Source organism: Sebastes umbrosus, chromosome 13 (assembly GCF_015220745.1).
Source record: "Sebastes umbrosus isolate fSebUmb1 chromosome 13, fSebUmb1.pri, whole genome shotgun sequence".
In the NCBI taxonomy this organism is placed as follows: Eukaryota; Metazoa; Chordata; class Actinopteri; order Perciformes; family Sebastidae; genus Sebastes; species Sebastes umbrosus.
The window spans coordinates 2,043,276-2,068,363 of NC_051281.1; the positions used below are offsets into that span (position 1 = coordinate 2,043,276).

General features: G+C 42.6%; 1 protein-coding gene across 2 annotated transcripts in view; it reads right to left on the bottom strand.

Moving 5' to 3' along the window:
- LOC119500499 (radixin) overlaps positions 1-24,443 on the bottom strand; it is a 38,597-nt gene extending 14,154 nt beyond the window's left edge. The window contains exons 1-3 of one of the 2 annotated variants that reach the window (XM_037790243.1): positions 24,141-24,443; positions 14,776-14,876; positions 811-894 (exon numbers count right to left, since the gene is read on the bottom strand). In XM_037790243.1, the coding sequence (XP_037646171.1) occupies positions 811-894; positions 14,776-14,787 (96 nt within the window). In that variant the 5' untranslated portion in view covers positions 14,788-14,876; positions 24,141-24,443. Of the gene's footprint in view, positions 1-810; positions 895-14,775; positions 14,877-23,730; positions 23,876-24,140 lie in introns of those variants that run through there. The other variant, XM_037790244.1, reaches the window with a different exon arrangement.
- Between the last annotated feature and the right edge of the window lie 645 nt (positions 24,444-25,088).

Genomic DNA, 25,088 nt, shown 5'->3' on the forward strand with positions numbered 1-25,088 from the left:
AAAGCCAATTTGTTATTTGAATGGTGAATTGTGAAAGACACAATGTTCCAAAGCTGTTCTGGAAAAAGCTCTTATTGAACCCTGATTGGTCAGTTATCCACAGCAGGAAGATAAATACACAGAAGCATGTGATGAGCAGCAGAGTGTGATTGGGTGAGTATGATGTACGCAGGGTCTCTCTCTCCTCACACAGCAACACCTGAATGATTTATTCTGAATAGACGGACCTATTGTTCTATAAACCTGTGTTGTATAGCCTGAAAAGCTCTCCTGCGTTTTGATCTCACACTATAAAGCAGAACGCTGACAAACAACAACAACACAGCTCCTCTTTCATTCGCTCTTCCTCCCTCTTCTCTACGTCACCACAAAACCCCGACCAACCTTCAGAGGCTGAGACATGAAACAATGCTGAAAGCTGCCCTTTTACACACAGACCCACACACACTCACACATCCAGTAGAAGCTCCCAGTTCAGACAAAGAGCTCTCTGTGTGTCATCTCTGTACAGAACCAGTACCAACCCAGACCCAGCCAGCACCCACTGGCACACACACACATGCACGCACACACGCACGCACACACCATCACTGTCAGCGTTGCTTTTCATTAGTGATGGAGAACAAACAACGGGATTCTTCCAGCAGGTCACAGAGTTCACCGTGAGAACACACATTTCTACTCTCGTCTATGATGGATGGATTTTTCTGCACCCTTCTATCAGCTGTTGAAGTGTTTGTCCTCATAATGTCCTCAGGGATCATGGTCCTTTTAAATGAATACAAACATGTATATATATGTGTTTCTCACCTGGTCAAAGAGCTGTTTGCCTGTCGTGTTGGGCTGGATGGCAAACTCCAGCTCCGCGTCCATGGTGGTGACGCGCACATTGATCTGCAGAGGAGACAATAAATAATACATGCATTAGATTTGGAATTCAAAAAACATCACATCACAAACCAAGGTCTGATTTACACAGTCAAATTCTGCTACACTCCTGTTATATCACTGCAACTAATGATTCTTTTCATTGTCGATTGTTCTCTCGATTAATCGATTAGTAGTTTGGTCTATAAAATATCAGAAAATGGTGATAAATGTGGATCCCAAAGCTCAAGAAGACGTCTTCAAATGTCTCAAAGATATTCAGTTTACTGTCAAAGAGGAGGAAAGAAACCAGAAAATATTCACATTTAAGAAGCTGCAATCAGAGAATTTAGACTTCTTTCTTAAAAAAAACTCTCTAACCGATCAATCCATTATCAAAACAGATGACGATTAATTTAATAGTTGACAAATAATCGGTCAATCGTTGCAACTCTACTCCTGTAACTTCATCTATTTGTAAAATTACCTCATATTTCTAGGTTTTCTGCAGAATTTAACATATTTCTTGACTTCCCTTAAAGAGACTGTTTGTAACTTTTTAAGCGTATAAATGTACCAGATCGGGACACATGCAGCTGAACTATAGAGTGATATTGTGGTTTTAGCTGACGTGTGTCTCCTCATTGTGTTGAGCGATGCTCCATCATGTCTATTTAGAGCGAGCACAAGCACGAGCACGACGCTGACTTTCGTTGATTTCACGGCCACAGGTGTCGCTGTTAACAAGCATTTCTGAAAGTTACAAATAGTCCCTTTAAGTAAGCAAATAAAATTCCTCATCATCACCGAAAATTCCAAGATCCGTTGTGTTATGCACTACATGTCGTTTTCTGCCGCTAGGGGTCTTTCAATCAAAACCGTAAAACAAAATATGGTTGTGTTCATACTGTAAATGCCACCTGAAATTATCAGAGCATCATCTAAAACCAACAAAAAGAACCGTTAAGAGTACTGTTACAGTACCGATTTGAGTAGTAGTATTGGTTAGAGTAGTAGTACCATTAAAATCTTAACAATTACCCATCCCTAATTAATAAGAACCAAACTGGGAAAGAAGTAGAGCCTGTGTGACCCTCTACTGTCTGCTGGTGGGACAGCCTGTACCAGCTGTGTGTGTGTGTGTGTGTGTGTCCTCCTATCAGACTACTATAAATATTCCTCTCACACACAAACACACACACACACACACACACACACACACACACACACACACACACACACACACCGGCTGTTTACGCCACTCATCCTCCTGCCAGGAAGCTGCAGAGAGGAAGATGCTTTCACTTCCCTCTAATGAGGGAAACCATTCATTGATGAAACACACACACACATGGATTATAATCACAGTTCCCACACACACACACACACACACACACACACACACACACACACGCATCGTGAATTTTCATATAAACATAAACTAGATCTGAGAGATGAGACTCTTCAGGGTCGTCTGGCCGTCTGCACCTTCAGCACGGAAGAGTGAACTTCTGCACCCGAACAACAACAACAACAACAACAACAACAACAACAACAACACTGAGGACAACGGCTCAGTTCCTCTGTGGCAGAGCCAATAACTGATGGACTGATGATCACATGACTGCATGACAGGATGAATCAATAACTGCTACAAGATACTGAACATCACACCCCATTCAAATCAACGCACCCCGTCTGCTGCTAGTCCAGAAACGTCTCTAATGTGTGCTTTTCACTTCAATCTCTTCTTCACACTCCTACATTAAATCATGTTACTCTTGTTCTCATTACATTAAAATGACGTCCTCTCTATAGTTTTCCTGACTGTTTTTCTTTCGTACATAATCTACATATTAGGGGTGTCACGATTTCGATTCTAAATCGGGAATCGATCAAAATTAGTTTCCGATCTCGACCATCCAAATCAAAAGCAGGATCGACAATTTTTTTTTTTTCTTGTGCGTTAATAAATGAAAATAAAACTGTAATTTTGTAGATTACAGAAACACTTTTAATGCACTGCAGAAGGATTTCTGTTATATTTTTGTAATGATTATGTACTGAGGAGAGTCACACAGATACTAGTGTTGAAAAGATTTAGCTTTTTATATGCTGTACTCTGATTTTCAAAACACTTTCTAAATAAAGAGAGAGTTCTTTTTAAAGAAAAATTTGAAAGTGTAAATAACAGATAAGGACATAAAACCAACAATCTGTTGATCTTTACCAATCAAGACTCCGTAGTTTAATAATAGCATGTTTAAATGAACGTGACATACGTATATACTCTATGTATAGCTTATTTTTAATATTGTGAATAATGTAATGATTTGCTCTGCCTGCACACTATGTCCACATCCTCTGATTTTAACTGGTGCAAAAAAAGAATTAAAAAAAGAAACTCAAATATAGGCGCATCGTTTTGAATTATTCATGAGGATAAATAAATATGAAATAAATACATGTTTTATTACCACTGGGACCGGCAGCAGTGAGGTGCAGCGGAGTGCTGCACAGCTGCAGAGAAATAAGACAAAACAGTCGCAAGAAGAAAGCCGGTAGAGCAAGGGATTCTGGGAGTTTATGCAGCCAGATGTGACTTTCAGCATCTGGAGCATCTGGAAACGTTATTCACGACGACATCTGTGTTATTTTGAAGTGAAACTTGAACATTTCAGTAGAGGCATTAAATATGACGATAGAATAGAAATGGTGGTGTTCTGTGCTGCAGTGAAACCAACTGACTCTGACCTCAAGTAACCCTGAAGGAGAGACACAGACTCAGAGACAGAGACAGAGAGAGAGAGGTAACAATGGTACGAATTTGTAACCTGCCTCAGGGATTAAACTGCTGCACTAGTAGTGTGTGTGTGTGTGTGAGAGAGAGAGAGAGAGAGAGAGAGACAAAGACAGACGGATAGAAAGATAACGCCTGAGGTGAACAGAGTGCATCAATCATAAGAAACCAGCAGTCAGGAAATACAAGACTCACAGAGAGCTCAACTGACCTGAAAAATACACACACACACACGCACACACACACACACACACACACGTTCTGCAGACAAAAGCAAAGCCACTCCACCCCCGACCATGATCTCTGCACACACACATTTTAACAATATGACTTAACGCAGGTTGTTCTCATCCACCGTTTGTAGCTATTCCAATGAAAAGTAATGCACTAAAATCTGTATATATATCTCACAAAATGAATTTGTATGTAATCCATGTAATCGTGAACCTGGAAAAGCCTGTATGCATGTAACGAGCAGAAATTGACACGTGTTGCTGGACATTCGTAGGAGAACACACGAAAAATAAGGAATAACTTTAGATATGATATGAACCGTTGTATGAGCTGCTTAACGAGTCACTTATCAGAATTATAGCTGGTCAACTAACTGATTAATTGAGAGGAAATTCCCTTCTTTTAGATTAATAAATAAATCTATGCAACTGTTTTACTACGTAATCACGTTACTGTAGTCGCCTGAATATGACTTTAAGATGTTCATACTGCTGGTGTTCATTTCATTTAAACCTGTCTGTTGTTGCTGTGTTCTTCTACTTATGAGGGAGAACCATGTGGTTGTCAGATGAAGAGGAAAAAGTGACAGTGCATTCTGGGATATTATGGGAAAGCAACCATATGTTGTTGTGTATACCACAACGTGATAAACATCTGTGTGTGTGTGTGTATGGGAGCGCAGCCATGTGGTGGCTTTACACATGCACACACACACACACACACACAATATGGTGTTTGTCTCTTGTACGTACATATCACTGCATGTCATGCGTCTCTGTGTTCTGGCTGATAAGGTTTCCATAGCAACGCCCTTGTTGGCTAATTGTAATGTAATTTTCTAAAGAGCCTTGTGGGCGTCCTAAAGAGGGATTTTAACAGTGGACACGGTGACCTGGAGAGGATTGACTCCTCTAAAGGAGGGGAGATGTACTGTACGAGGTTAACGGAGACACAGCAGTAAACTACTGAAGGCTGCGAGTAACATTCATCTAGAGGATATATGATAATACAGAAAATAATGCCCATCACCATTTACTTTTTTAGTCTAATGTGACGTCTTCAAATTCTTGTTTTGTCCAAAACATTAATATATTTAATTTACAGCAAATCATGACATTTGAGAAGCTGAGTTACAGAGAAACAGGAACAAAATGACACACAATACTAATCATCTGAAGTCATGTTCAGAGATCTTCTTCCTCCTAAATCTCTCACTAGTAGAGGTACATTTTCAAAAAGATTTAGGGGAACCAAATTAAGCTTTTTACATCTATCAAAACAAACTGTTCATCTATTCAATGTTTCAAAAGCTGCTTAAAGAGGTCAATCATATTATGTAGTCATATTATTTCTGTATTTTAATCCAGTGGGTTTTCTGCCTCTCCGTGCACGGTATATGATTTTATTTTTTTGTTGTGTTTGTTTAATCTTAAATTGTGCAAAATAAATAAATAAAAAATAAATAAAGTTTATTTTTGATATTTTACTCTCTACAAGCATCAAAGATACAGAACATAATCTCTGTAGATTATACATGTATGCTCACAGTATTTAATAGAGCTGCAACGATTAATTGATTAGTTCTCAACTACTTCATTAATCATCAAGTATTATATATATATATTTATATATAAGTTTTGATGATCGATTAATCTGTTTGAGTAATATTTTCTCTGTTTGCAGCTCCTTAAATGTGAATATTTTCTGGTTTCTTTCTTCCTCTATAACGGTAAACTGAATATCTTTGAGACGTTTGAGGATGTCATCTTGAGCTTTGGGGAACACTGATCAACATTTTTCACCGTTTTCTGACATTTTATAGATCAAACAACTAATCAATTAATCAATATAATAATCAATAGATTAATAGACAATGAAAATAATGGTTAGTTGCAGCCTTTAGTAAATACTAGGGCTGTCAAAGTTGACGTGATAATAACAACGCGTTAACACAAATTTGTTGTAACAACGCTAATTTCTTTAACGCATTAACGCAACTTGGGTTCTAAAGTGAAGATACTGGTCTCATATGAAACTATAAAACCTGATGAATCCATCGGTACCAACCCTGTCAGACTAGCTGGTCATGAAGGAGGTTAAATAACGCTCCAAACTTACACTAAATTATGGCGAGGAAAAACTGTCATGTCCATTTTCAAAGGGGTCCCTTGACCTCTGACCTCCAGATCAGTGAATGTAAATGGGTTCTCTGGGTACCCACGAGTCTCCCCTTTACAGACATGCCCACTTTATGATAATCACATGCAGTTTGGGGCAAGTCATAGTCAAGTCAGCACACTGACACACTGACAGCTGTTGTTGCCTGTTGGGCTGCAGTTTGCCATGTTATGATGTGAGCATATTGTTTTATGTTAAATGCAGTACCTGTGAGGGTTTCTGGACAATATCTGTCATTGTCTTGTGTTGTTAATTGATTTACAATAATAAATATATAGATACATTTGCATAAAGCAGCATATTTGTCCACTCCCATGTTGATAAGAGTATTAAATATTTCCTTTGTGCAGTGCAGTAATAAAAGCCTCTCTAATATATTCCTCTAGTGTCTCTGAGGGGAATCGTTTCAAGTGTGAACGTGTATTTGTGCCGGCAGAAATTTGGACATGAGCTGTTTTAATAAGCAAGTACGTGTGTGTGTGTGTGTGTGTGTGTGTGTGTGTGATACAGAGAGCGAGCATCATGTCTTGTAGCTGATAGCTGCAGAGCGTTAGCAGATAAAGCAGATAAAGCAGCAGGAGCTCTCAGCCTGTCTGCTGACCACAACGTCTCTGTTCTCTGTTACCGTTCACTGACTGATACCGTGAAACCTGTCAGAGACAGTTAATATCTGTTTGTATTATACACAGATGCACAAGAGACAAAAGGTACTGTTATGGTACTATTACTTGCAGCACTGCACCAGTAATAATCTAACTATTAGGGGTGGGAAAAGAAATCGATTCATCTATGTATTGCGCCTTTTTTATGATTTAGAAATAGATATTTTAATGCCAGAATTGATATATTTGCTTCATTTGAGTTTATGCCAGGGGTCAGCAACCTTTACTATCAAAAGAGCCATTTTAGGCAAAAGAAAAGAAAGAAAAAAAATCTGTCTGGAGCTGCAAAACATTTGATTATTGTGATGAAGGTAACTCAGTTTATAGTCTGAGTATATAGAATATAAATCTAATGCAGTGAGGGCCAAAGAGACAATGTACTACGGAGTATTAGGGCCACATTGAGGGAAAAAACATCTGAGATTTACAGAATAAAGTCAGAATATTATGAGAATAAAGTCATAACTTTATGAGAAAAAAGAAAATAATACGTAAAATATTATGACTTTATTCTCTAAATCTCAGATTTATTTTTTTCCTCAGTGTGGCCCTAATACTCCGTCGTACCGTCGTACCATAGACCTACAACAATGATAAATAAAAATTCCTCAGGGAGCCACTGGAGAGGAGCTGAAGAGACGCAGGTTACTGACCTCTGGACTGAGAGCAATGCCGTCCTTTATCTCGTTTATATTTCAGAATGATTTCTGGTGACGACCTCCTCAGTGAAACGTAGAAGGAACGACGAGAAACTATGAAATTGAACGAGCCACACAGCTATAACCTACTGTGCAGCTTCCATAACCAACAGATAGAGAGACATGAGATGTATTATTGTTATAATTAAAGTTGTATATATAACTTCTAGCTGTGTAACCTGTTGATTGTTGCTCCTGAGGGAGCGTTCTGGTGGAGAACGCAGTGAGCACGTCTGTCTCTGTTTATCTGGCAGTGTTTCCCAGCATCCTCCATGTTATTCACAACCAGTAGTGACAGCTCAGTAGTAGGCTGGTGAGTCCGCCCACGCCACACCGCCCACCTGTTCACTGTGTTTGTGTGTGTGAGACTCAGACAGCCATAATTAAAAGCTGTTGCTAGCTAAGCTGATTAACGGAGGCTTTAAAGGCAACCGGGGCCACGCTGCCGTCTTCACCTCTTCTATTCTCTGTTTCCACTCATCCACTTAACATTTCCTCTCCTTTCATCACCTCCACTCTCTCTCTCTCTCTTCACCTCTCCTCTTTTACACCTTTCTCCTCTTTTATTCTCTCTACTACTCTTCTTTCCCTCTACAGACCACTCCTCTTTTCTCTTCTTTGTCTTTAGACTCAGGGAGGTATAGAGGTAATGTGTGGTGTTCAGAGTAGGAGGAGTTAGCATGACAGCTTTGTTTAAGCTGTGGAGAAAAAATACATCTCCAAGCAGGTATGACGAATGACAAGCATCACATACCTAGTACTAGTATTACCTGGACTTAAAGGAGCAGCAAGGGATTGAAACCCATGTGCCACTAGGGCTGCTTCTGTATTGGCAAGAATCTGGCGATAGGATACACATCATGATACAGGGCTTATAATTCAATATATTGAGATTTTATAAATGTAATGTTAGGAAAACTGTCACACTGCTTTATACATAAAATCAGTGTTCACAGTCTCTGTAACATCCGTCATCATAGCTCCACTTTTTGTGTAATCTGAGCTGCTGTCTGTCACCAATCTTTGCATCTAAACTATCAATTAAAAATCTATATTTTTTTGGAGAATCGATAAAGTATAACAAAACATAATATCGTGATATTCAAGTGTAGGGGTGGGGTCGACTACAAATTGTCATGTAATGTTTTTAAGCCACCCCGCCGGCATGAGACTCGCTTTGGCATTTCCCTCTGTCCCTCCGGCAGTCCGGCCTCCTCACAGACACAGATACACTCGTCACAGACTCCGCCTCCATCCAGACCACCTCTCTCCTGGGTGAGTGCGTGTGACGTATTCAGCCAGCGTGTTTTGGTCTGGAGGGAAGCAGTGGAGAGAGAAGGAGCCCGGAGAAAATGAAAGAACTGAAGCGGCGAAGCGAGTACGGTAGCGAGAACACGACCAAAGCAACCAGAACCAGCCCAGAGGCTAATGACTCTGGCTTCCTCGTTTTCCAAAGCAAATCCCATACGACAAAAAAAGTGCAAAATGGAAAGAAATCACGGTCGCTGTAACCAACTACATCACAGCGCCGGTCAGCGTAGTTGAAAAGCCCGGATTCAAAAGACTCATTAAGAACCTTGATCCAAAATATGAACTGCCTGGTCACAATTTTTTTTGCGGAGAAAGCTCTACTGGAGTTCTACATCTCAGCGAGAGAAAAGTTGGCTAACCAGCCAACAGAGGTGACCCACTTCTCCACAACTACCGATCTGAACGTCCAGCAGAACGTGTGAGCCAAACCTGAGTATCACTGTACATTACATCCACAACTGGGAGTTGAAGAGTAATTGCTTTCAAACAAGCCTCTTCCCATTTGATCACACGGGCGAGATAATTGCGCAAAGGTTTAAAGGATGCTCTCATGTCATGGCATTTAAAAGAAGTTCTTCAAGTGTTCGCCAAAGCTGTGAGCCTGAAGTGGACAAGACTGCACTGCTTTGGTAAAAGGCTGAGAAGAAGAAGTGGACGTAGTCACCGTGACGTCAGCCAGTACTTGTTGGACTGTCATTCTGAAGCCTCCAGGTCGGTATAGACCAAAGGGCCCCAGACCAAATGTCAGGGCTGTCCACATACTTTTGTCCGTATACAGTATATCTGTAAATCATGATACTATAAATCATAAAGAGCAGCTTTAGATGTTCATGTTTTTACATTCCTATAAAGCAGTGAGTGAATTTAGTGGAGGTTATGAGGTGAACTTCACACCCTCCCTCTAATTAGATTTAGTGACTTGGATAATTCCCATTATAGAAATGAAAATGGCCCTCTGAAATATTTAAAGCCTCCCCCCCCCTTCATCCCCTCCACCGGACCGCCAGCCCCCAGGGACGCCATCACCAGGAGGGGCAACATGTGCAAAACGCAGCCATAAATCAATAATGTACGACGTCCTACCAACATCTCACACCCTGGATTAACCTCATGCACCATCATTCACTCACACACACACACACACACACACACAGACCTGCTGAACACGCTCTCCCCTCCAGCAAGCAGATATATTGATCAAATAAATATGTATCAACACGTGCACACTCGCATATCCAAACACAGATCTATACCCGGCACACACACTCTCATAATGCGGTGAGGGAAAGGCGTGCACTGACCTGAACATATAGGAAATCAATACGTCTTTTAAAGGATTCTCCAGCAGAATTTAACCCCTCGGGGTCGGGGCCCAGATTCTTTCTCCATGTTTGCTCTTCTTCTCATCTCCCCGTGTCTTTTCTTTGTCCTCCTTCCTCATCTCAAAAACAGTATTTGCAATTGCAAAGAGGTCAGTCTGCTGCCACTTAAAGCCCCTTTCAGACGTGCACTCCAAATGAACATGTCGGTCTCATGTGTGAACAAGCAGCCTGGTCAGATGAGGTCAGATGGAGTAAAAGTCTGAACAGAATGCCGTCAGATTTAACAGAAAGGCTGCAGCAGCACACAGAGAGAGATTAAATGCACATCTTGCATCGCCTTCTAAGATCACTGTGATGAATTAATCATCTCAATCATCACAAAATCAGTTTAATAAACTAGGAAACACTGAAGGAGACCATCTGAAGGCGCTGAGAAGATTCATCTTCTCATATCAGATCAAGAAGGGTTCAAAATCCCTCTGCATAACAACAATAATCTGACCAACAGTCTCTCCGTGTAAAGTATTTCCAAATGTTCATTCATGCCAACTGTGTGGAGGAATAAATGAATATCCAGCAAAATGCAAAACATCACGTGAAAGGATTTAAACAAGTGTCACATCTTAACATCGTGTCATTCAAAGCTTGTGCAATGTCACATATTATAAATCTGGAGGCAGAATTGTTGGAGAGGCTGCATCCGACAAGTTCTCTCACTTTCTGAAACCAACAATCCGACTTGTGCTAAGGATGTTAATAATTAACCGTTTAACACATCGGTTAAAACAGTTAAAACGGTTAAAATAAATGTTAATAATTAATTAAAAAGCTGAGAAAGACTCGTCACTTTAAGGAGAAAAGCTGGTCCACCTTAAGAGAGTCTGAGCCGGCGTTACAGATACCGGAAGTCGGCTCCCGTCTCGAGCTCGCTTGAGCAGAGGAGATGTATCCTCGTAGCATTTATTCACCGACAAATAAAGTGTACACACGGTCTGTCGGACACTCGCTGAAGTTACGCCGCGCTGACTAAACTAAACTAAATGTGTGGTGGAGACTTTTACTGGGAAAGTGGCTGCATGTCCGCGACACTACACGCAGCATCGTGGCTGCTAGGTTAACGCTCCCGGACGGTGAACTGGAGACTCAGTTGTCTGTTGTGCTTCTACACTGCAGCTGCATGCGACATAGTAATCTTGTCGTTTAATGAGGGCCGGTTATCAATTAAGACATTTTTTTCAAAATTAGCATCCCTAACTCACACACATACTTCATGCAGAGACTGGCCAGGTGTGTGAAAGTGAGGAAGTAAGCAGGGTTTGACCTTCTTTTCTTTTACGGGTGTAAGAAAGTATCGATACACTTGATTATCGCAATATTGATGTGCAACACATCTGTCTTGCAGAGCGTTCTGCCCTTCAGCCTGATCCAATCTGCACCATCGGAAATATGCACGCTCAAGATCATGCCATATTGCAGCGCCCGATCAAAACAGTGAGTAGGATCATCATGGGGGTTGATCAGGGGTCTGCAGTTCAGCTGTACAATGATCTGATTCTGAAAAATGCTGAACAGATCCTCAATGATCCATCCTCTCCACCTGAAACTCTGAAGGAATAGGAGGTCAAACGCAGATATCTGGTATATCCCTGCATGCCCAACACGTATTACTAACAGTACATGTTCAGTATGGTGTAAAGAGAAGATTGTTTGGTGGTATTTCCTCCTTTATTTCTTGAAACCACCTCTTGTTTGTCCAACATGCTGGTTCAGCCTGCTGACACAGAGCCCCGTTAGTACAACATGAAAGACCTGGATACCAGGGGACACCCAGGTTGTGTTAGGGGGGGTGCACGAATACAGAACAACACCATTAAAACACAGCCTGGAGGAGGGTCACGCTCCAGACCGGGTTCACGTTATAATGGTGTGCCTGAGGTGAAGTAGCTGATAGTCCGTCTCTCCTCTCAGGGAGACAACAGACTCTGTTGTGGGGCGGTTTTACTCGCCTCACCTGCAGAACGTCTACGTCTATATTTTGTCCTTTTGTTGGTCTTCATTAGCTCCGAGCTAATGGAGCCAAGCTGGCTCACTTGTTCAATGATTCTAAAGCCTGCGGGGGCCACTCTGCTTCAGCTTTTAATCCAATGTGACATTTAAAGCGTCTTTCATGGCAAAAAAACAAGCAGAGAAGTCACAGTGATGTGTTTACTGTCCAAACTGCCGGGCTTCATGTCAGAGCATTAATGTAACCGGAGTGGGAGTTCCCCTCGAGGGCGGCTTGGGTGTCGTTTTTCTGGACTGGATATGAACAAAGTGCCCGTCACTCACTGCTCTCCCAAATCCTCTTTGTGTTGCCCTTTTTTCTTCCCTACGGAGCGTTTCTATAATCTGAGCTTAACTCGTTTGTTCCAACTTTCTCTTTTGCTTCTACGACTGTCAATGTCCCCCCCGTCTGTCCGTCCACACGTCTCCGTCTCTCTCATCTCATCACCACGTCCTGTCTCCAGCTGCTCCTCTCTGATTCAATTCACTGACTTCTTTGGATGGATCTTCCTCACAGTCAGCTTCATTTTCTCCTTTATGGTTAAGAACGTTTCGTGACACTGACCTCAACATTCACCGAACACAACCTTTAAAAGTCGGTTCATGCAAACCCTTTTTTTCCATCTTCTTCTCTCCATTTCTATCACTTTCTATCTCTCTCTTCACCTCCCACCCTCTCACTACTTCTGTCCCATCACATGTCCCTGGTCTCTTTCCAGGAATCGGGCCCGGCCTAATTCCCCATTACTGAGATTGATGGAGCAGAGGCTCGGTGCGATCGCTGGCTGGCTGTAGATAAACTGTGTACGTGCCAGGAGGGTTGTAAACACCCGACGAATACAAGCTGTAGTTTTCACTGACCTCTATCAGTCTATTTATAGATGATGTGAGCATTAGAATTTGGTTTACAGGCGTTGAGTCGCTTGAATAACAAAACGGAGGCAACGATTGACTTTTTCTATCAACTGCAACATGTTTGAATAGATATAATCCTAGCTCAGGTTGGAGCAAACATGTATTTAGAGTTACTACAAGGAGTTTTAAACTGTTTATGAAACAGTCTCAGTTTAATACTGATGCCTGTATATGACCTGTAAGGGATAACGTACAGCGAGCCGGTCATTGTTGTGAAACAAACCCCTTCAGGGTGATGCGGCACCCCGACGTGAAGCAGTCTCTCATCAAGAAATCAATAATCTGACATAAAATCAGTCTCAAAGAGAGAGAGCTCTGTCACTGAGAGGAATCCTGGAGTTCAGGTTCCTGCTTCCAAAGGTTAAAATATAATATTCGTAATATAATAAATTGTCTTCACAACCGTCAGACTGTAATCGTGTTATTTAAGCGGCGGTGCAAACAGCCTGTATGTGTTGTGTGTCAGAGCAACGTGAAAGCTGCCACTGTCCTTGAGTCCAGAAATAGAGCAGAGAAAGGCCTCTTTGTGTTCACTGCTCAATAGACAGGACGGGTCCATAGAGTGACCGACTGTTGTGCTTCTGTGTGACTGTGTGTGTGTGTGTGTGTGTGTGTGTGCATGTTTGCCCAACACATTACTTCTGACTGGGAGAGCTGATGACAGACTCTGGGCTCGCTTTAAAAACAAACAGATGTATCAGCAGGTATGAACGCCTCCAAAACACCAGGTTCATGCTGCACTTTAGGAATAAAGAACAACGGCCTATTTCTCTTTGTTTCTTACTTATTTCTTATCGGTGGCTGAAACCCCTCCTGCACATGTAGTCGACCTCTCCTCTACCCCAAAAACTCTAACCTCCTGAGTATTATTCAATGAGGGCAAACAGAGAGCGTTGTTTGAGCTGAACTCAACAGTTATCGTACCGGCCTGAACTAAATGCAGAAACCTCAGTAAACATTGTAAACATGAGTTTATGGTCTCAATCTCTAGTTTCAAGTCTTCTTCAATACAGCATGATGTTCATTTAGTAAATTATGGTCCCATTTAGAGTCAGATAGACCATAAAGCAGGGGATGCTTTAGAGCGGGGCTACTTTGTGATTGACAGGTCGCTACCACGGCATTGTCCGGTCTGGGAGTGGTCCGTGTTTTCATCTTTGAACTTTAACAACGGTCAAAAACCAAGATGTCGACAGCCAAAAACCAAGATGACAATGTCCAAAAACCAAGATGTTGACAGCCTAAAATCAAGGTGGCGTCGGTCAAAAGCCAAGGTGGCGACGGCACCTGATACAGATGCCTGTCATCCATTTCAATCAACTATTATAAAATTTGTAATCCGCTCTGGTTAAAGAAGAAGAATATTATCCACTGTCAGTAGGAATGATATCAAGCCGCTACTCAGAGCAAAGAGACTGAAGAGCAGCGCACAGACACCAGGTAGACCAACACTCACTGTGGTAAACGGGTCTCAACAAAAGTAAACCAAATAGATGCCATAAAATATGATCTAATAACTACAGGAAGTAATGGATTACAGCTTTAACATGTTCTGATCACAAACTCCTTTCTTTTCTCATTCTGCACCACGATGCACATCTGAACTCACAGGAGGAACAGATGTTGCTGAGACGTAATAACTGTAAATGTGAAACGCTGATGAATGCAGCAGATGGATGGTATAGCAGGATCAGAGTAGAGCTACAGGGGTGGTGGTGTAAATCTCCAGAGTGTCGGCTACTCACCGGTTTGGGCATCTTTCTCCTCTCTCCGCCCGTCCCCTGCTGCTGAGAAAACTGAAAGAAATCGTCCTCCGTCTTCCCGCCTCTCTCCGGGGCACCGGCGCCTGGGACACAACAAGAAATAGACCGATGTCAACACATACAACATCAACATCACATTCAGGCTGTCATGCTCTCCTTCTATTTGTCTTTTGTCTCTACATCTACCCGTCACTACTGAAAGAGACAATGACAGGAAACAATCAAAGGCAAGACTCAAAAGGTCGGAGTCAAAACAGAAAGAACACAGATACAGAGAGTTAAAACAGAGACAAGACAGATTAATAGGAACAGGAAGACACTCCACAGCTGTGTCAAGTGTTGTTTCCCCTCACAGACTGCAACCAGTCAAAGAGTCTAAAATACAGCCTGGAAGGAGAAACATTTAACTTCCACAGAGAGAGAGGGATCAAGAACTGGTGATACCAGTACAGTCTGGGCTAACTGGGAGGGTTTTGCTTTAAAAAAAAAGGCTCTGAATTCACATTCTACTCTGAATGAGTAGAATGTGGAACAGAGAGCAGTAGTTGGTAGAGTTGGCATGTGTCTCATAGGAGGCAGATCTTGCTGATGTGCGAGGCCAGAAATAAACCTTTCTCAAATGTCAGCACAGAGAGGCTCAGTCAGGAGCTGAGGCTCCGTCTGAGGACACAAACTAAAGTTACACTGGAAGATGGTCAATCTAAACGGCTCTGTCCTGAACAATTATGACTACAATAATATACCAGCCGAGGTTTGTAGATCAACGGGCCTGATTCAAGTAGGGATGCACCGATACCGATAACAGTATCGGGTATCGGGTATCGGGTCCGATACTGTGCGCATGTACTCTTACTTGTACTTGCAAAGCGGCTCCGATACAACGGCACCAATACCACTTTACGGCAGCGTGACGTTAACCTCTCGTCACCATCTTTCGGGTCTTATCGCACATGCTCCACCTCCCTCATTTTCATTGCGCCACGGGGTTCTGCTTGCACCCTCTGACTCGCACATGCGTTAGACTCCTTGGTCGGTGTTTCAAGACGGGTCAGGTGGGTTGCAGACATTGCCACAGACCTCTGCCGCCTTTTATGTGGGCCGCGGCACAAAGCGGTTGTGGTGCACTGAGGACAGTCCGTCCCGGTCGACAGTCGCACCGGGAGCAGGGGGCCCCGTCACGGTGCGGTGAGGTCCGGGCGGGGAGCGCTGTAAAGCTGTGGCCACGAGCCACCTTCGCCCCGAACCTTTCCAAGCCGACCTAGAGCCGGTGGCGGCGCAGCGCCTCGTATGCGGGACTCCCCAGCCTGCCGTGTGTCGCTCACACACTCCAGCTGGCTGTTAACGAGGGTCTTTTGGCACAGAGAAGTACTCGTATCGGTACTCAGTATCGGCGAGTACACAAATGTAAGTACTTGTACTCGGTCTGAAAAAGAGTGGTATCGGTGCATCCCTACCTCTGACTATTAGTTGAACAATTTAGCCACAAATTCACAGACTGACTGAACACGGTCCAGACAAACACTGGGTTTCATGCTGAAGGACTTATTTCTAAGAAACCTATGAGCTCATCTCTGATCTGATCTAAAGGGCTTTTTTCACACTTGCTCTAGTCTGAATCTTTGTGGAGAAAAACAAATATTAATAAATATGTAAAAGTGGTCACGAACGTTCATTTACGCACTAATTGGATATATAGACTGTAGTGAACTGGGTCATGATGGTTTGTCCTTTTTAAAAAGTGGGTCCTCCCAAAAAAAGGGTTAGGGAAACACTGAATAGATGACAGACGGGTTTTTTTTCTTGGTGAAAATGTGACACCAACTCTGTGAATTACAAACTATTAATAACCAGAGTTGTGCAGCTCACACAAGACGATGTAGGTCACAGCTTCCTTAATGAAACTCTACTAAATGTTTCCATCCCATCACAATCCTCCTCCTGGCTGAGAGAAAAGAGGATTTTAAATACATTAAATATTCTGAAGTCAAACTGCAAATGTTATATATTCACATCAGACAGCATTATGAATATAAACCCAAAGTTAGTGTCCCATTTCTCTCCTTCACATTAGTGGATTCACTTTGATGTCCCACATCGCTGCAGGGCATGTCCCGCAAATCAATGCTCCGCTCTGTCAGACCTCCCATCATCCATCGGGGGCCTTCTGGGGACAAATCCTGAAGGTATATATATATATATATGTAAGAGGCCTTTGCTCAGTGGGAGCACTGGTTATCAGACCGACCTCAATCTCAGGACACAAAAGCAGCTCAACTAACACCGTGTTGATATTTTCTTTCAGATGAAGCAAATATATCGATTCTGGCGTAAAAAGATCTATTTCAAAATCGTAAAAAAACAAATCATGGTACATAGGTGAATTGATTTTTTTCCCCACCCCTAGTGGACAGGTCTCCAGACTATCACAGGGCTGACACACAGAGACAGACAACCATTCACACTCACTTTCACACCTACGGGACATTTAGAGTCCACAATCAGCCTGCATGTCTTTGGACTGGGGGAGGAAACCGGAGAACCCGGAGAAGAACCCACGCTAACACGGGAGAACAAGCAAACTCCACACAGAAGTTTTCCACTGACAGCTGCGGTCTTGTTCTGATCGTGCTGATGCAGATGCGCTTCCATTCATACTACGTCAGTTTGGCGTTTCATACATGCTCATTTCCCGATCCACACTCCATCCCAGTTGGTGACGGTAATGCACCGTAATGTTGTTTGCCAGGAGTTCAATGCCATTTGTCTGTCTTTGTTTTTCCTTTAAATATGAATTATATTAACAGCAGATCATCTCGCACAACCTCTCTTCAAAACAAACTTCCACTTTGTTATCTTCTTCTTCTTCTTCTTGGCTAAAGGTGCATACGCCACCAACTGGACTGGACTGGAACGAAACTGGAGCACGTGCAGTTAACACGCTTGCTACATGTGTACAGTACACACATTTTGGGTTGCACGTGAACCCTACGTGTACACGGGCGGACAACATTTAGGACACGCAGACCAAAGCGGACATGTCACGTGGACGCGGAAGGTATGAAGTGGCCTTTAGTCTAACGATTGCTTGACAGATAAAAGCACCACTCACATCCTGAATGTGTTGTTGGTATTTAATTTAATATCAGCCATGTGAGTCAGGACAACGAACCTTTATCAGAGTCTCTCCGCTGGAAGTCTGAAATCTAAAGCAGGTAGGCTTAATAAACCTGCACAATGTGCAGCATGTGGGGAGTTTATCAGCCGGGTGTCCCTGTGCAATTTCCCTCCACCTCTCAATCTCCTTTTCCTGCTCCGAGTCTTTATATTAAACCTTATCATCGACGGTGAGAGAGCGAGAGAGAGTGGAGTGGAACAGAGCACTGATGGGAGGAAAACGAAGAGAGAGAATTCAAAGCTGGCCTTGACCCATATACCTGCAGCCAGGAGATACTGACGGTTAGAGATGACGGCTCTGTGCACGGCTTTATTAAACTATGCTGCAACTTTTATAATATTCAGAGCAAGATAAATACTTTGTAGACTATATGACTCTTCAAACTTTCTTTCTTTGTTCCTTCTTCAGCTCCAACAGCCACCAGAACGATACCATCAGCTCTGTTCTCCACTCAGCAAGGTGAAAGTGATTACCATCTACAGAATGTAGTAGATTTAACGGCTCCAGGCTTCACGGAAACACACGACACACCGACACCTGAGGGTGACCTTTAGCTGAAAGCATCCGGAGCTTTCTCCTAAAGAACACAGGTCTGCTCTGTTTAGCAGCCCGCTGCCTCGTAGACCTGGATCTAGAAGTGTGTGTGTGTGGAAGCAGAGGGTCGCTCTCAGGCCGACGCAGCTTCCAGCTCTCCGTTCATGCAGAAACAAACTCTGCTCTCTGTGCACATTAACTCTCTTTCATCCCTCGCTCTCTTGTTTTCGGCCAAATCCATCTCAACACGCTGTTGCATTTTACACACACACTTTTATAGAGAGTCCTGTACGCCTGCGAGTGGAGTTGGGTTGAGTATCGTTCAGAGTTGATGGAATATTATTCAGATTCTCCTGATTTATGACGTAATGTTTGAGCAAGAAAATCAACAAAATGATGTTGGAAGCACAAACCATCTTTTGTTTTAGGCTGTCAAATGTGTATTTGTCAAAATAATAAAAGTTATTTTGTGCCTGTGACTAAAATGTTGAATAGAGAAAAGTATATATTCTCAATCTCACTGTTGCTATCAGCATGTAGCATCATCTGATTCTTGGGTATTATGACCATAAGGATAAAAATGCTGCATTATTACACCCTGCTCCAAAAAAACACTTTGTCAGTGAATTATTTTGATTCATTTATTTTTATTTATTAATTATTATTTATGAGTTCATTTTATTTAAAACATTTTAATGTATTATAATTGTTTCATTTAAATTTTTTATCTTTCTTATTTTTTATTTTTATTTATTTATTTTTTACTTTTTTAATATTACCATTTTTTTCTCCTCCCTTGTTTTTGAATACTTTGTTTTTCAATTTACAGATATCATCTGTTATGTGCATATCACTTTATTTATTATGGTTTAGTTGTTGTAGTTCTTTTTCTGAAGGAAAAAAATAAATAGCAACAATTTATTTTATTAATTTATTTACTTTTATTTCTTAATTATTATTATTATTATTACTATTACATTGTATTTCAAGTTTCTAATGTATTATACTGTTTTATTTTTATATTTCCTATTTATTTTTATTTTTATTATTAACATTTTTTCTCCTCCCTTCTTTTTGATTTCATTTACAGTTACTATCTGTTATTATATGTACATATCACTTTATTTATTATAGTTTCGTTTTTTTTTTTAGGGAAACAATAAAAAGCATGTTTCAAAAAAAGAAACACTTTTTCAGTGAATTTATTATGTGTATTTATTTAGTATAATTTATTTTATTTTGAAAATTACTTATTATAAGTTATATTTCTTTATTTTATTTTCATTTATTTTTTTATTATTTTGTTTACCATTTTTCTACCCCCTTGTGTTTGAATACTTTGTTTTAACAGTTATTATCTGTTATTATATCTACATATTACTTTATTTATTATGGTTTAGGTCGTTGTGGTAATTTTTCTTAGGGAAACAATAAAAGCATGATTCAAAAAAAGAAAACACTGTCAGGTTCAACAGAATGAAACTGAATTCTTTTGTGAGGGACGTTTGACTGTTCCTCGTTCAGTTGTTTTCTGCTGGTTCACTTCTTTCTCTGTTAGTCAGTTTTAATCTTTGCATAAATAAATCATTTGCTTGTTAACTTGGAATCAAATGTTGACCCTTCATTGATTTAATAGCCTGTAATGAGGTTTCAGAGAGGCCGACCTTAAAGGACTGAGAGCTTAGCGGCTGCTGAACTCTTGTTGTGGTTGACGGTTCAGGTTCAGAGGTTTAGAGGTTTAGCTCCTGATGAGCTTGTGGTTTAATGTGTGTGTGTTATTGTGAGTTTGTTCAATCCTTGTGAGCTCCAAATATCTGCACAAAGATACTCTAAAGATAAGAATAAAAAGACAATGAAGTTGTGTCTTCTTGTTTACAGAGGCTACAAGAAGTCCTGCTGGAGGAGCCAGAGACGACACACACACACACACACACTTCCACCAGCTGTTATAACAACAGGAAACTACCACAGCTGTTTTACTGGTCCAACAGAAGAACCAACTGATTCCTCGTTGAGTCAAACAGCACAAATGGTCTGACAGAGTGTGCGACCTCTGACCCCACAAACATCAACATCAACACACAGAACAATAATGCAACGTGACGTCCTGCTGCAGAGGAACAGCTCAGGAATGACTGAGACAGAAAGTGAAAGAAATCAAACAGGAGCAGACGTGACGGTGAGATCCTGACAGCGAGCGACGGAAAGAGAAACCAGATAGCGTCTGTCAGTGAACCTGGCTGTGATGTGGGTTGTGAAGATAAAGCGTTTTCTCCCAGTCAGTCACCAACTGAAACTGACTATGAACTTTAACAACACAGTGAAGGACTAGAACGGATGTTTCTGGTGCATTCATCTTTGTTTCATCCTTTCTGTATGTACCCAGAGCTGAGGGAACTAAAGTACAACAATAAGAACCAATTTGAACATTTTCCACTACAGATTAAAAGTGTGAATGTAAACGAGGGGAACTGGAAATAACAAATGATAAAAAGCACAGAGAGAAAGATGCAGATTAGCTCCAACAAGCTCAATGAGCTCCAACCATTCAGAGTCTCCACCACCAGTTAGAGACCGTCTCTCTCTCAGCAGCAGCTGGTGTGTGAACCAACGTCAACATTCAGACGCTTCACATCCCGAGTCTGAGGCCAACGTGCTTTCTCCATTAATGTGTCTGTTTGTGCTGAAACTCATTTAGACCATTTTGCACAAAGTAAACCAGGACCTATTTCCTCTACACCAGGGGTCTCTCACAAGCAGCATGTGAGCTACCAGGAGATCGCTGCCCATTTCTGAGTGGCTCGCTAAAGGTTCAAAGAATATGCACACAAATTTGATAACACCATGTTATACTTTGTAAACCCATACGTACACTTTTATACAATCAAATTCACAGATGTGAATTTCTGACACAAACTGATCAGCTGTCAATTGAGTTGCTTCGCTTTCAAGTTTGGTTACATCAGCGACGCAGTAACATCAGGCGATGTTAGCAGACCAGCAAGCACACACACACCAGATATGACAAGGACTCATTTGAGGTGCGAGCGTGTCAGTCGGTAAACGATGTAACGTCGAGTGCCACTTGTTATGGGACTTTCCGGCTGGTAGAAGTCTAAAAGGTGAAGGAGTAGAAAACAACGCTTAAAAGACGACTGTTTACCAACCGACGAAGAAGGCCATCGCTGCAGCAGAGGCTCCGTTTAGAGGCGCACATTCTAACGAAACACAGAAAGCCCTTCACTTATGGCGAGATTGTAATAGAGCCGATGGCTGCGGTGGCTGAAACGTTATTAAAGGACCATGAAAGACGGAAATGATGTCTGCTATTGGCGACGTATAACTTGGTGCCATGAGGAGCTCTCGGACACTTTCATTTTGTCAAATTAGCTCTCGGAGAAAATCTTTTTGGAGACCCCTGATCTACACTCTTCCAAAATGTAAAGTCCATACAGTCTAATGATGAGTAGTACAAACATGGTTCATGCTCTGGGACACCACATAACCTGAAACTTTAGTTTTCCAAATGGTAACTGATATCTATTAAAGAGATTAAAGGTGTCAAAGATAAACAGTTCATTCAGAATAGATGTGAAGAATTGCATCAGCTCTGATGCTTCCTAGTAGCTGAATTTAAAGCTGCACTAAAGTGTTGCCTATAACAACACAGAAACAACAGACCAACAAGCTGTATATTTCTCAGGTGAGTATGTGCCGGTCTGGCCAGAACAGCCTCTCCTGCTCTGATCTGGAGCCACGACATTATCCAACAGGTTACCAAATATTGCGGCTGCAGAGAGAAATCTAAAACCAGCCGTCAGAGGTGTCTCATGTCATGATGCAGAGATGCTCGGAGCCTCTCTCTCAAATGAGCTGTAACTTGGTCCTCACAGAGGAGGAGCAACAGGAGCAACAGGAGGGGGTATGAGTCGGAGTGACAGCGGGAACAGCCAATTAACTCTCTCCTCCTGCCTTAATGAGGCCAATCAGAGGCTGGCAGCTTCCGGAGCATCTGTTGGTGCCAGATGGAGCACTTCGCTCTAAATGGCACCAGATTCAGGACCGCTGGTTACGTGCGAAAGCTGAACTAGTCTGTGTTATGCGTGGTGTAATCCGGCGTGGTTTCCAGGGAGGAGGGAGTAAAGTCAACGTGAAGTCACACTAGAACTCTGGGAGCAGAGTTTACACCTCAGTTACACACAACCTCTCTGATGTTCATGTGCTTCTATCAGTCAGACATGTTTACGCACCGCTTGGCTCAGTTACAGGTTGGATAGCTGGATGCATGTGGGTGCCCATGTAAATGATATAATAATATATGTTGTTTGCTTTGTTGTTGTTGTTTTTTAACTCTATTCTTTCTTTTTGTTTCTATTATTATTGTTATTTCTTTTCTTGGTTTTGAATGTTGAGGTTGTTTTTTTGTCTGTAAGCTCATCTACTTAACAGTTGGTTTATAGACTGTTGTGATTACAAACAGTGGATTGCATATAGATGAAAACAGCCTTGAAAAAAGGGAAAAATAAAGTATAAAAGAACAAATAGCGTAATGTTGATGGAGTGTTAAGAGAAGCAGCTCCACTGTGACGGCAGGCTGAGGATGTTTAGGAGAGAAAAGCGTGTCGTCAGCAGCTGACCAAAAAACATTGTTTCTTTTTACGAAAGCGCATAGAGCTGCAGCTCCACCACCACCACCATGCTCCACCAGCACCACCTCCAACATGCACCACCAGCACCTCCACCACCAGCACCACCAACTCCACCAAGCTCCACCAGCTCCACCACCACCACCTCCACCAAGCTCCACCAGCTCCACCACCACCACCATGCTCCACCAGCACACCTCCAACATGCACCACCAGCACCTCCACCACCAGCACCACCAACTCCACCATGCTCCACCAGCTACACCACCACCACCACCTCCACCATGCTCCAAAAGCTCCACCACCACCACGCTCCACCAGCTCCACCACCAGCACCTCCACCATGCACCACCAGCACCAGCACCTCCACCATGCTCCACCACCACGCACCACCAGCACCACCACCTCCTCACCAGCACCAGCACCTCCACCATGCACCACCTCCACCACCTCCACCATGCACCACTGGCTGTCACTGATGGAGTAATCACCGAACAGTGAGATGTCTGTAGACAGAGAGCTCTGGTTGTGTAATTAGCCTGAATATCTCGGTTCTGTTGTATAACATCCACCTGAGCTCACCTGAGCGCACAGTGACCCCGCTCCACCGGTCCTCTAACCTGTCCTCTCACCGGTCCTCTAACCTGTCCTCTCACCGGTCCTCTCTCCTGTCCTCTCACCGGTCCTCTAACCTGTCCTCTCACCGGTCCTCTCACCTGTCCTCTCACCGGTCCTCTCACCGGTCACCTCACCGGTCACCTCACCGGTCCTCTCTCCGGTCCTCTCACCTGTCCTCTCACCGGTCCCCTCACCGGTCCTCCCGTCCAACAAATGTCCCAGAAACAAACGGATCCGAGCCTGATCCCGTCAGCTCCGTCACAGGTAAAGACTCAGGTAGAAACTAAATACCCCCCCGCCCCCCCTACACACACACACACACACACACACACACACACACACACACACGCACACACACACAGCACCGGGCTTACCGGGAGCAGATGAAGGAGTTAAAGTCCCCTGTACCGGGCTGCTCTGAGGACTGAGGATGTGTCCAACTGTCCAACTGTCCAACTGTCCTCCTCCTCCTCCAGCTGCCAGCAGGACTTTATAGATCCACAGATCCTCAGCGGGTAGAAACAGACCTCCCCGTGGTGCTCTGCTCTGCTTACCGGACACGGTGCTCTGCTTACCGGACACGGTGTGCGCACCGACAGAGTGCCCTCCTCTCCTCCTCTCGTCAGGCTGCAGACAGTCAATATGGCTGCTGAACTCACCGTACTGAGGCGTGGTGATCTGAGTCCTGCAGACTCACCCCTCCTCTCCTCCCTCCTCTCCTCCTCCTCCCTCCTCCTCACCCCTCCTGACTGGAACCCTGCAGAGCAGAACCACAGAACCAGAACTACAGAACCAGGGCTCCTCCAAATTTACGCACACCCAGAGAGGAGAGTTTAAAGGTCCCATATCGTGCTCATTTTCAGGTTCATACTTGTATTTTGTGTTTCTACTAGAACATGTTTACATGCTGTAATGTTAAAAAAAAAACTTTATTTTCCTCATACTGTCTGTCTGAATATGCCTGTATTCACCCTCTGTCTCAAACGCTCCGTTTTAGTGCATTTAAACGGAATTGCAACGGAATTGCAACAGAATTGCGTTGCTAGGCAACAGTTTGGGTCCATGTTTACTTCCTGTCAGCTGATGACATTCACATACACTGCAACCAGGAAATAAACTGGGACACATTTAGAATGTTTACGTTTAAAACTGTGTAAAGGGTTTAAATATTGTATATTTGTGACATCACGAATGGACAGAAATCCTAACAGCTTGTTTCAAATGCAGAGTTTCTGAATACGGGCTGTGTGTGTTTTTTGATTGAGTGTTTCGATACTTTCACAGTATTTATAGGACTTGGGATTACTTTATAATAAAAAAAC